General features: G+C 39.7%; 1 protein-coding gene across 2 annotated transcripts in view; it reads left to right on the top strand.

Moving 5' to 3' along the window:
• The window catches only part of LOC107227940 (serine/threonine-protein kinase 25), a 42,410-nt gene that overhangs the window by 4,019 nt on the left and 24,349 nt on the right, over nt 1-14,042 (top strand). Inside the window, exon 1 of one of the 2 annotated variants that reach the window (XM_015669256.2) lies at nt 9,961-10,113. The exons of the other annotated variant lie outside the window; for it this stretch is intronic. Within the exon in view, the coding sequence (XP_015524742.2) occupies nt 9,964-10,113 (150 nt within the window). The 5' untranslated portion in view covers nt 9,961-9,963. Of the gene's footprint in view, nt 1-9,960; nt 10,114-14,042 lie in introns of those variants that run through there. 2 annotated transcript variants of the gene reach the window in all.

The following is a 14,042-nucleotide window of genomic DNA, read 5'->3' as shown; positions in this document are numbered from 1 at the left end:
TCGAATCGAAGAAAAACTGCTTTCGACATGTATGATCGGCATGTTTGGTAAAGTTGACAAATCCTGCACCTGTATGAATGTCGAATATTATAGAGAAGTAGGAGAATTATGCAGCGTCATGAGATTTTCTTGTAACACCATTGGCCTCCTAATCATTGCAAAACGAATGTAATACAGCCGAGACACGTTGTATGCGGTATCGAGATCATATTGAAGTTAGTAACGTTATCGTAACGATTCGCGTTAAGGAAAAATCGTTATTTCGCGATTTTGGAATTGTTTGAAATTCAGTAAACCGCAACAAAACAAAACACACTCATATTTCGGTAAATCTTAGTTTGTTTAAAATCATTGTAAAACTGTGAAAGTAGTGGTATTTCCCACAATGTTTCGTTACGATAACGTTACTAACTTCAGCTTCGTGAATCGAGTAGAATCACGCTGCAGCAGCGACGGATAGACTGATGGAAACTATTGACAATGAATGCTGACGTCCGTATGGTCTAACCGTTGTCATGCAGGCCTGTGGACAATGCATCTATTGTATTCCATTTCTAGGTGTATGCCTACCTACGCTTTGCTCTTCTCTTCCTTCCTCGGGGTTTAAAATTACCGCTGCTGCTGTTTACCGTGACTGCAATCCATGAAGTAGGTTCGGTATTCTACATACATATATGTATACGGCAATTTATATAATATATCATAATATTATATTAAACTGAATTATGTAATAGACTGAGAATAACTTTGAACAACCGGTAAATGAAAACGATATTGTTTTATATTTACAAGTAATGAAATCAAGCTTCTTATAACCGTATGTAGAGACCGATCGAAAATTGAAGAAAAAAAAAATGCTTACATCAATTTTACCTATATATAGGTATGTAATTTTGATTATCGAACCGGGTATGAGAATATAATTATAGCAATGTTTCTTTATCTGGCCATTTGCACTTATGCGTAATCAACCCTTTCAGGACGGCACGAAATACAGTTTCTGATAAAGCGTGAGTATAATAATGACATTTGATTCGCACACATATCTTCCCGTCCGAATATTTTTTTCGTGCAAAGTAAAGTAACTTCTATGTGTAGTAATAGTGTTGTTATGATACCTAGTCAATTTTGATGTCATGCGTTCCTCCTATGGGTGCGGTAATTACGCATAACATATGTTAAACACAAAGCGCACGCGAGTAAGAGTGAAAATATACCGTTACTTCACCGATGTCAATTGACGAGAAAACAAACCAAGACAATATAATAACGGCTAATGTCATTCGAGCCCATCGTCAGTGATGCCCACAATTCCGTGACGGGACTGATTCTTGTACAATTGCTGTTGCTATCACACATCAGCGACGAAGGAGATGCAAAAGCTGTGACTGGAAAACATGGTCTACATATGCTATGTACAAACAAAGTCTGTGTAAACAAAAACATTATGCAAAATTCGGTTCTCCCGAAGAAAATAAGAAGATGGATGATAAGAATACAGGTTTTTTCCTTGTCGATCACACATACCCCTAAAATTTGTTGAAGAAAACAAAAAGTAGCAATTTTGTAACTTGAAATAACAAGAAATTCATTGCGTGTATTCCTATGCTGAAATTAAATTCCACTACTCCTCCATTGCTTATCGGATTCGAATGTTTACACAGGTGCTCATAAATTTTTTTGACGCTTACCGCATAATGACGAAGACGACACACCTATTTTCTACGCACATCGTAATAACAAATTGCGCAATAGCCGTATATGAGGATGATGATAACCTCCAAAATTGAGCCACAATCGAAAAAACCTTGAACTACCTTTTCGAGGGATGAGTGTAACGTAGCGCTAAAATTATATATACCTGAATACCAATGTAATCTCATTTTCTATAATCACATTTTGTCACAGCGCACTTACATAGGTATACATATTGGTATAGACCTTGAAGTCTTCTTGCTCTCGTTACATGTATATGTGCAGCCTATCCAAGAAAAGTTAGGTGTAACACATCATTACCACATTCATTTGATCACTCGTCTCGCCGCTTTTATGTACGTATTACTAAAAGTTGTCAAACGATAAACATTGAAGAACAAGTCCTCAAATTTTCTGGTATTTGTGAAAATAAAAATCTTCACTCAAAATTTCATCACTTCAGGAGTAAATGAAGCAAAATTAGTGTGCTAAACCTTATCTAAATCGGTTCAACCATTCTGAAGTTATCGTCTGACAAAAAAAACTCATTTTTCGAAATCACTCATGAAAGGCTCGACTGATTCAGGTAAAATTAGGGACACTGGTTGTCGGTTTTCTTTAACTATTCCTGGCTTATCGTCGAATAAGAAAAGTTCAATTGTTGGAAGTAACTCGGAAATGGCTTTACAGATTTTGCTCAAGTTTTTATCAATTTTGGGTTGAATAAAGTCAGTACCACCAACATTTACATATTAAAATGTTGCTTCCTTTCTCGAGTTATCGCTGGTCGAATAATTTGCTACACATTATAGACACGCAGTGATAATCAGAAATGATGTAACGACAGGAAAGTTATCAAATTATCGAACGCATTTCAGAAATAGCTTATTTGCCAGTTAATCTGAACTCAAGATCGGACTTGTAGAATTTTTTTTCTTCATATCCCATTGAACTATCGTATATATGTATATGTATTTATGTATATCATACGGAAAAACAAGGTCTCTAGTTTAATAAAAAGTCGGAATAACTCCGGTGCGAGCGATCTTGCGTCTTACATATTCAGGTCGACGTTTACCGTAGTCGCAAGCAACTCGGTGCAGGTTGTCGTCGTCGTCGTCGGACAACGGTATCCCATCTGGACAGGGAGGGACGACATACTAGTCAGTCAGCCAGGTGAACGCGCTGGAGACGAGATACCTATTCCCAGTTAGAAAACGGATTCCTCACGTCTCATGGATCGTATACACGCCTGCATACATATTGCAGAGGCGTCACGTCCTCCGCAACTCGTCGATGTCCAGTATCGTTAAAATGGCGTTATTCTAATCGCTCGTTTGCCTTGTACAATTTCAGCGTTTCACACATGTACTCCATGTAGTAAAAGACGAATATTTGTTTCTTTTTGTTTGTCGTATGTAAAACCATCCGACGTTTGCTTCTTAAGCACTTAAAAATGGAAAAAGAATTATGGATACTGGATACTGGAAATTGGGTAGTATTATATTATACTTCGAGTTATCGACTGAGTCTCCCCGATCGGTATAAATTGCATAATCCAGTTGATATCCATCAAACTTAAGTCGTGTTATTTTAATCGATTCATGTACTCATTTCTAATATTCACAATGTAGAGCCACAGCGATTTAGGAGTTTGAACTAAAGACCGCAACTCGAAACTTCGAAAATATCGACAGAGATCATTGAAAACGAAGTTAATAAACGCGGAGACTCGACCGTAAATATAGTGAAATCCTTCAGTGAAATCGAGAATAAAAATTTGCTAAAAAAAACAGTTCTGACTGGTATAACGATTGGAATCCACCGGTAACTTTCGATTTAGGATCATTCGATGATTCATGACAAATATCCGCAGTTTCGATGCTCACTAATCTTGTCAGATCCTGTTGTGTCGGTACCTTGGTAATCGCAATGTCACCTGGGAGAGAGCGAAGGTCATTGGCTCTAAGGATACGTGCAGTAAATATAGTTACGGTGTCGCGCGGCGGGCGGCGGTGGTCCTGTCGAGGCTCGAGGCCAAGGATGCGAAGGTCCTTGCCCCATAAGGGCCTCGCACGCCTGCAGCTTCGGATCGCAGACGGTCGACGTCCGGGTAACAAACCCAGCGAAGAGGTGCAAGATACACCGATGAGCGCAGACGCGTGCAGACACATCAAGTTTCAGGGAGGTGAAGGAGGAGCAGGATCTCCCAACTCCGTAACGTAAGAGACTGCGGAGCAAAAAATGGAGTAGACATTCGGGAGGTCCTTTGCAAAGTTCAGACAAAATTAATCGCCAGGTAGCCGAGCTTTCGAGCCTCCTTTTCGATCCACTACCCTTGATCCTCTCCGAATGAACGGGTTTCATCAATATCTATTAGGCGATTAAATTCTGGGTTAGATTTATAAATAGCTCTTATACCCATCGAACTGCTTTCCTTGGTACCAGGACGTATCCTAGAAGCCTATGATCGATCAGTTCAGTTAATTTCAGAACATGTGCTTTTATGCTTGACCCTTGGTTGACATTGAAATGGTTCAGAATAGAATCCACAACTTGCAGTGCAGGAGAGATGAGTTTCATGAGCACGTTTAAAGTGCGACTCTATGTTCACGGTTGCTTGGTAGGTATGAGTGAAAAATCCGGTAGCAGGGGAAGGTATCAGGCGTGACAAAACGGTGCCACTTTGCGATAAGGAAGCTGATGTTCTTGCGACTCTCATCTTTCATTTTATGCCCTATAACCTTGTGTGCAGAATTAAGTTTGCCGCAGAAAAGCACCAGCGTTTCTCAGTAACTACTGTTGAAATCGAATGCGTAGAATTTGTTTTATAACAATATTTTACAGACACTGCTTATTTGAGTTTTTCTTTCATTGATCTTGAGCAGCAAGTGTTCACTCAAATGATGTTCTGCTCGGATATCGACGCAGAAGGCAATTTTTCACCCTCTACTTATGCCAAAGAAAATTTTCGAAATGCTTGAGTAGATTTTCGATAGAAGAGAAAAACCTGCAACACGACAAATCGCACTGGTGATTTATCGGTCGGCAACGAGTTCTCTCCTTCCGTGACCAAATACAGAAGCTAACCTAACCTCCACCCTACCAACCCCGTGGAGAGGTCACCGACACCGACACGCGCGCAGAGAAGCAGAGAGAGAGAGAGAGAGGGGGGGAGAGGAAAGAAAACGGTGGTGTTTTCCCCTATCTTCTTCTTGCCCCTCGCAACGACCTTCATCTCGGGGAATGAAGGGTGGGGCAAGACACTGCGAAGTGGTATCCACTTCCTGTCCGATTGGTCTTCAATCAACGCCCATCCAATCGACCCTGCTTCGTGAACCAAACTTCGCCTCCATTTTACCACCAGTCACCCTCACTCTTCCTTATTTCTTACATCAACTGCTAAGCACCTTTTGTGGTCCATTCAGCTCTCCAAACAGCCTTGCTGACTGACTCGCCCTGGTTCTTCTCTCTTGAAGTTGACACTTGATGTAATCATTTACAGTTTGACATATGCATCATTCTTATTCGAAGAAATAAGGGTGTCAATTTTCTTGAACAATCCTAGCAAAACGTAAAATATCATAAATATTGTGGTAATGCATTTCTTTACGCAGTCACCAACTTTATTTCAATACTATACTCAAGTTTGCATCATATATGGAGAAAGGGTTACTCATGTAGGCTTCGTCACACCGTTCAACGTCATGTGAAAGAGATCGGTTTAAATTTAGCATCGAATCGAACACTGGGTATAAAGTATAGAATACGGTATCTTCGATATCTTTTGTGAGTCAGAAGCATATGAGGCAAAGGCAGCGGCAGTGACGTTATACCTATAAAAATTCATCCTTGAAACTTGCCACCTTTCCTCAAGATTCCAAACGGTCTGCATCACGTATACGAAATTCCTTTGACGAGCGCCATTGGGGAACTTTTTCGCTATTTCACTTATGGCTTGCGGCACGAAGCCCAACTCTCTTTTTCTACAGGTAGATTTTCATTCTTAGACAACTCATTGTCAGCTGAGAATCGGCAATGAAAGACCATCGTCACTCATCACCGTTTATTTAGAACGGTAATTTTCTTGTGTCTTTTCCTTCCTTGTTCAATAAATATATCCTCGTTGGTTTTGCAAGACAACAGACATGGTCAACTGTAAAGTAGTGTGCCATAACTTCAAAGCAGTCAGAAGAATAGTTGAGCGGTTCTGTGAAATTTTCTACCTTTTCTGTCTGTTAAAGATCAACGATCGTAAATCCAATAAATTTTTTTAGTTGGGATAAGAGAATTCATCGCTAAGGAGAAGAAAAGAGTTATGTCACATACGATTTGCTATAACTTATCGGTAAAACAGGGAAATCCTACATTGTATCAATGATTTGGCAATCGAAGTGTGAATCATCGACTGATCAAGAAAGTTTAGTTTTTACTACTGGCTGAGAAGCAGCGGTGTTACCAAGTGCCGAGCAAAACATATCGCTATACCATTATTCAAAAAACATTAGAAATCTGTAGATATCATGAACTAAGAAATCTCTATTGTTCACTGAATAATTGACGAACAATCTACACAATAGTCAAATTATGAAGACAAATTCAAATTACAATGACAAACAAAACTACAGTCATTCATTTATTACAATTATTTTTCAATTATTGAAGAGCTTTCTCTTGCACTCATGTTGAACCTCCAACTACAAAACCTTGTTAGTAAAAATACTTGAGGTAATGTAAACTACCGATGGTCGGTAACAAAAACTATAATAAAACTTTTTTCGATACTATTAAATTTTCGTCGACGGAACTGACGGAAAATCGTTACGCTTTGGTTAACGAACGCTTCTTCCCGAGATGATTCCGAAAACAACATCGGCAACGAAAAGTCTCTAGATATCTCTAGACAATCTCAAATCTCTACAAAAATCACTACGGGCTATTAAAAATCTCCAGAATTCTCCGAACCTCTTTAAAAAATTGCCGGGGTTGAGATGTGTCGTAAATCGGGCAAAAAATCTCAATTCAATGTTCAAAAACTCCAGATCTATCTACGAAATCACCAAATTGGCAATACTGTGTGGAACAGTGAGGAGAAAACTTCGAATGTGGGCACGAAAGGAATACGGGATTCTTCGTGTCATGTATCTCGATGGAGTTTAATTCCGAGAGCAGACACCCCTTCTACCCACCGCGGCTTGTGCATGGCGATATGGCGAAGACGAAGAAGAAAAGGAGGTGGAGTCGGCGCTGCAGAGGAAAAGGACAATGGAGAGAGGGTGGAGGGCGGCATTTTCCGGGGGTGGGAGAAAGGGGGTGAGTTTGTCGAACGTCGCGACGCTCGCGGATTCGGAAACCAGCCTCAGTCGACGCGCGGCTGGCTTCCACGCTGCTGGTCGAATGAATTCCCCTTGGTACGGTTAAATCATAAACGGTCCACCCCTCAGTGTTACGCCGGTGTTACAAGGGTTGTGGTTATGGTGTGTGACTTTCGTCTTCGTCGCTGAAGTTTATTATTTGAGAAACGCTTATCCGCTTCCTTGCACTGAACGTGTTGGTCATTCTGTGTCAAATTTTTCGTTTACAACGGTAACTTATTTTCAAAATTTTCGAAACTGTCGAAGGTTCTCTTAACCTCTCCACAAAGTTTTATGAAGTGAATTATTCGCGTGAATAACTTCTCGAACGAGAATTTTTTTTTTATCGCTGTTTTTGCGCCGACATTTTTTTATCTGTACATCCTGAATATCTCACAATCAGTGAACTTATTATTTGTTATAATATTTCGAAACGTCTCAAATTGGTAAAGTATACTGCTGCCAATTGTTTTCCAAAAAAGATGCTGATACCGTTGTTGAAATACTCTGGTATTTTGATTTTTTATTGTCGAAGGAACAAGTCATTGAAGTTTTAATATTGTTCCGTGTTGAAAACAATTTGTACAACAACACAGCTTTGTGTATGTGTATTTTAAGCACCGGTTTGTTGAGCTGCGCCGCCTGCCACGACCGACCCTATCGCGTGACCAAGTGCTTACGTTCTTGCGTGTCTTCAGGGCGATATCTCTCCGACGTATATACCTCAACCTCAGTTGATCCTCTGCCCTTTTTAATCTCCAATTCAATACCCGAGGAGAAACCTGGGAGATTGTGGGGTTTGAGTTATTGGAATTACGATTCCGAATAGTGACAATTCAATACAACATTTCTATCTGTGTAGACATCATATTTGCACACTTTAAGCCGTGAAGGATTTGGCAATTCCTTAATTTTTGGAATAAAAATTGGAAGGTGAAATTTCTGATTGACTATGACTATATATCAGGAAATTGACACCCAACTCCAGACACGCTATTTCTACTATACCCTTAGTGAAATCAACACCCTCGAGTTTTTCACAAGCATCTGAAATCACCGACAGTTCTGGATGATACTTTTTCTCTACATGCTTGCTTGAAGTACCTCAAAGTTATTATTTCTGCTCTAGAATAAGCAGGTTATCGATTCAGTTCCAACCTAAGATCATTGAATTTAAGGGGGCTACTAACTTTCCTGTTTTACCAGCAAGTTCAAAAAATGGTATTCCACACCTTTTTCACCTCCTGAGTAATGAATCATCTTTAAACTTTAAGAAATTACGGGTTTCATGATCTCACCTGTGTTCACAATTTACCGAACTTGTCTCGGGTCAAACTTGGAGGTTCGACACCCCCTTGAATCTGCTCTTTGTTTCGTATTCTTCAAACTCAGCGGATCAGCCATTACTCCATAAGAATTAAATCCACCTTCCCACCGTAGGTGGGGAAGGAATCAGCAGTGTTGTGTTGTGTTGTAGTGCAGTTGGACCTGTTTCGGGCAGGCGAAACAAACCGGTTCACGGTCGACCGACTCGGCCTGTCCAATGTCGGTAGTGTTATACTTGTGTGGACCCTGCATTTCGTGCAGAACATCCTAGTCCAGCTTTTGCGTAATTGTTCAACTGCAGTTCATCGCTGTTCGATTTGGCCTTCGCAGTATCGGGAGGCTGCTATTTTCATTCAGTCTCTCTCACTCTTCACTTTCATTCTTCCGATGTGCCGTTGCTGTTGATTGTTGATTGAAAATACTTCAATTCCATTTTCATTCCAACACAACGGTGAACATGTTTCATCTACAATAAATAAACGCATTCTGCGACAAGTTTATTGTGTCCCAAGGGAGCTGTCAATTCAGTCGACAGGATTAACTCGTCGACGATCGGCAGGAATAATGGAAACTCTGGGTGAATGTTTGAATGATGGATTCTAATTTATACTGCAATGTAGTTAACTGCCATTTTCGTTCACTTCGATCTGGGGTTTGATCACCTTTGAAATCTATAAACCACTCGTGAGGTCTTGTTATATAATTTTTAATCTTTGTAATCCCCCGAAATCTGTTGGAGTCTTACTGCTTATGGAACCATTGAAATTTTCTATATTCTTATAAAATCTATGAAATCCCCGAATCCTGTAAATTTATTTGGAATTTTCGAAACCCCGGGAAATGCTCTGAAATCTGTGAAATTCTATGACTTTTTCTTGAAATTCTTAAAATCGGCAACAACCTTAAAATCTTAAAAATTCTTTTGAAATTGTCAAAACCGCATCAAATCTACTAAAGTTTCTAAAATCATGTGAAACCTTTTGATGTCTCGCACCATTCTCGAAGTCTAGATATACTTTACACCTCTGAGTGATGAGTTGAAAGATTAATTGACAAATTTGCCATGTGATAAATCCGCTGGTTGAGAAGAGTTTATTGATGGAAAAATGGTAATTTTGACAACGATGTATCTCTTGATTTATTGTTAGTTGGTTGGTCGGCAACACTCGTCGGCAATCGAAGGTTGATCATTAAGTGATTCAAAGACTAACATTTGTATACGTATTATGTATATACATGAAATGTAATACATGTACAGATATCTACATATAAAGACCGCAGCATGACTCGTTTGAATTTTCCATTTCCATGCGCTCTTTCGGGGTTTACACACTATGAAGTGCTTTTTCTGAGGCAGATTAGCTTTATTCACGCCCAAGCTTTAACTAAACACGTTAGATTTCATTCTTTCTTTCTTTTTTCTTTTAAATCTTAACGCAATTTCGCAGTGAACAATAACGATACAGTTTAAATCTTGAAAGGTGAATAAGCAAGCTTCTGAGAACTAGATATTCAAATAATTGAACAAAAATCAGTGCCATACTTGGAAAATTTGACCTAAACGTAAAAAATCTAATAATATTAAAAAATGTTCGCTGCAATGGTGCTGCACAAGCACAACAAGAATAACAACAACAACAACAACAATAACCAATTGATAACCACCAGCAACTTGAACAATAACAATATTAACGACCGTGCAGTTAACAACGCTAATAATTCAGTCTGCATGAAAGCGGTAAGTCATTTGAAATTTAATTTTGTAAAGCAGATTTTTTCATCTAGCAAAAAAAATTCCCGTATCGTAATAATAAATATGAAATAAACGTTCATGGAATTCAGCCTTGTTTTGTGCTGCAAACATTATGCGAGTAGTAATTTATTTGTATTTAAATATTTTTAGCCGATTACCACGTGAATAAACGAAACAGATTTGAACGTAAATTGAACTTTTTACACGTCAGCAATTTTTAGTAGCAGGCCGAGGAATCCGCGCTGTTATAGCTACGAACGTTCATTATACATTCGACTACACAGACACTCTCTAATCCCACCGGAAAGCCGGGGGTTCCTTGGTTGGTTGGTTGGGCAGGGAACAGAAATACCCTAAAGATACGAGTCGCAGTTTGAGGGCTCAGAACGGTCGACGGATTTTGCCAAATAGATGGCCTCTTACCACTCCGGCTTTCGGCTTACTTACTGGCTTTTCGCTCCAGGATTTTCATACACCCTCATTATACGACCCTGTACTCCATTCCCATAGAGGGCCGCGGCTTTCCTAAAAAATTTCAATTTCTGAGTAGCTTACTGACAGTATTTAAAAAATTATAAACGATTCAAAAAAAAAAAGGTAAGAAAAAAATGGTAGTATAAATTACTGCCCAATAGCTCTGCGTTGGCTTGTAGGATATAATAACAAAACAAATGTTATTGTCCAGTAAAACTGCAAGTCCTTAAATACAAAATCTGTGTCTTTTATTGGGTAGAACACCTTGGAAGACCATGGCTATCATTCGTGATTCTTGAAATTGGACAGATCGACGTATCGCGACTTTGGCAGGATATCGTAGTCCAAGGGGTTAACTTTGAAAGTAAATTTAATTTTATGTCATCATTTTAATTTCGAAAGCTACTGTATGCCGTAACAAGAAACTGAATTCAAATGCAGACTGTTGAAAAACTTTCGTCATTCGCCTAAAATTGGCCCGTTTTGCAATTGGAGTAGCCAATTTGTAAACATCATTGGACCTTTAATTAAAATTCCACAAACTGACATGGTATCACTTCACCGTTGAAAATTAATTTCAAACTGACAAGCGACGCTTCGTCGCCCATGTTTGGCTTGCCCCCCAGTTTGAAGGGTTAACAGGGGTGTGTCGCTGCATTGAATTAACGTAACTGTATCGCGACACTGAGGAGGATATCCATACGTAAACAGTAAAGGTTGGTGAAAATCCTCACCGCCAACGACGCGAGTGGAATTCCCAAGTTCATTTGTTCGGACGACCAATCAATGATCACTTGGCTCTGATTGTTCACGGGGTGATGCGGAGTCTCATTAAGGCGATGTCAAACCTTCCGGCTTTTGTTTTACACCTTTTTTTTGGGTTTGCCACGAAGGTGTTGGTCCTACCGTGTTCCAGTAATGGTTGTCGCGCTGAACAGGTGCAAAAAATATTAAGAACTGAGAAAATCGACTGAACTGATCGAGTGAACAAGAAAATTTCGGCTCCTGGCAAGCATGCTACAATCCATTTTCATTCGAAAACCCGTAGTTAATAATCGGATTCCAATGACGCATCGCGCAGAAGAAAACTATAATGAGATATCACCACTCATGAGAAGACAAAATGGCAAATACGACTCGTTAGAGAATTTCTTGGCAATGTAAGCAAGGCTAGAGTTTACATCAAGTCCAGCTATACCCGTGACATCAACGTGACGAAACAACGAAGCATTACGGTTCACCGATAATAACCAGAAAAGGTGAAAACTCAATCTGGCGAAAAAGCGGACTATTGAAAAAAAAATTTCATTCTGAAATTGAATGCTTTTCAGCGCTTTGAGTATCTTGAGATTGATCCTTGTTCAAATGATGTGACACTTTTCCAATAATTTCTTCACGAACGCCTACAGCTTTTGGGATAAAAAGGCCTGATGCCCTGGGGAAGGATGCCTCTAAGTGCTAGCACGAAACTAGATGGAAATTCTGTGTCACGTTCAATGCACCTCTAACAGCTGCAGTATGCCACGGAATGCCTCATAGCAGCCTGCAGAATCTCATCTTTCTGCTCCATTGGTGATCCGATCCGACCAACCCCGCGACGCTTCTTCATCTTCTAAACTTCATTTCCTCCTGTCCATTATCCGGAATAGCGTAGATCCGTTCGGGAGTCGCCTGTTCATTGAATTAGGTCGGACCTTCCTATTTTACCGACAGGCACTTTTTTTTTTAATGATCGTGAACGAAGAAATCTGATACGGATCAAGAAATTGAACAGTCCCAAAATATACCTATTCACAATTGAGTCGAATCTCAACAATCAAAATGGTCGAAACTCCGAATGGTTCGAACTGCGTATGATCGTTCACGCTAAATGCAGATCCAAATTTTGAAAATCGATTTGGCGGAAACGGATTTTATAATTCTTGACCATAGTCCAAAATGAAAATATGCCTTTTGCAACGAAGACAACGTGCATCGTTAGTCCGTTAGTCGCAATTGGGAGTGGGAATCGATTTTCCGCGACACATAAGAGCCCTCTTCCTTTAGCCGTGCAGAATTCAGCTTGGCAAAATTCCCACATCGTTGCTCTCCTTCTATTCTCTCTATATTTCGCTCTACGGAGTTGCCTTTCTACGCGTTGACGCTAAAAAAAATTGGCAACGTAACTGCATGGCAGAAAAGAAACAACCGAGTGCATATTTTATCCATGGCAGCCTGCCTGGTTACTGTAAACTCTTTTGTACCGATGATCCATTGGTCTGTACAATGCCCATCAGCATTTCAGTGTTTGCTGGGATTTAGCATCGCTCAGATCACGAACTTTGACTTCTGATTGTCGCAGTCGGTCATGACGTTATCGATCGATAACCGATCTCCCACTGGCAGTTATGTCACTGATGGCGTATGGCGCTGCTGAACGGTACGCACGCGATATCTCGCACCTTTCACTTTTGTGAACTACCTAGTGTAGCCATTGTGCAGCGCGACTGTTGTGCAACTATATTTCAGTTCTTAGCATTGCGAAAGCCGGAGTTGTATTGATATATACGTATAACCTATGTAGCAACGGCTTAGCACCGATATTAGTCACTTAACGACAGAAATCAAGTTGCTTTTTGTCTTCAAATCGAAAATCGCACTTTGTACCTGGAAACCTCAAACTCTAGCCGGCGGTCCTGCCATAGCTTTGGGTTACGGAATCAATTCCCTATTTATTACCAACTCAACCTTATTACAAACTCGATTGGAATTTTTTGCTGTTTCTGTTATTCGTGGGCACCCGATCAATTTGATCATTTATGGCCAAGCTTTCAAGAAATCCTCATCTATCTATTTTGTGTTCTGATTGTGTTTCATTCACGATTAATCGCCAAATGCAGTTCTTTAACAGCTTTCGAAAGCGAACGCCTCACACAAGTCTTTATCCAAAATTCTAATTCAAATGATTTCACATGTGGTCAAATCAATTGACATATATTCAATTAGCAACTTGACGTGATTTTACGTGCTTAAATTCAAGCATATTCCTGGATCACAACTGTGTTTCGATACGAGGTTGAAGTTAGTAACGTTACTCTAACGATGCATGTTTAGGAAAAATCTTTACTTCGCACCTTCAAGGTTTTGTGGATTTAGTAAATCATAATGAACGAAGCGTACTCATATTTTGTACAGCCAATTCCTTAAAAGTCATTCTAAAATTGCATAATAACGAATTTCTCCCTGATGTTTCGTTACATTAACGTTACCAACTTCAGTCTCGTGTTTCAATGGTTGGAATATAAAGTCGTTTCATTCTAGTCAGTTAAGCTGTAAAATTTTGCGTAGCATGTCACTAACGATTTCCTTATTGTTTTGTTACAGGTAAGATTTGCCCTCAAAATAGTCAAGATTAATTTTCTTCTGACTATGCCGAATCCCTGAAGAAGTGGGTAACGTAT

The sequence above is a fragment of the Neodiprion lecontei genome, chromosome 2 (genome assembly GCF_021901455.1).
Source record: "Neodiprion lecontei isolate iyNeoLeco1 chromosome 2, iyNeoLeco1.1, whole genome shotgun sequence".
Classification (NCBI taxonomy): domain Eukaryota; kingdom Metazoa; phylum Arthropoda; class Insecta; order Hymenoptera; family Diprionidae; genus Neodiprion; species Neodiprion lecontei.
Note: the sequence above shows the minus strand (reverse complement) of the source record. Positions and strands in the feature narration are given on the sequence as shown.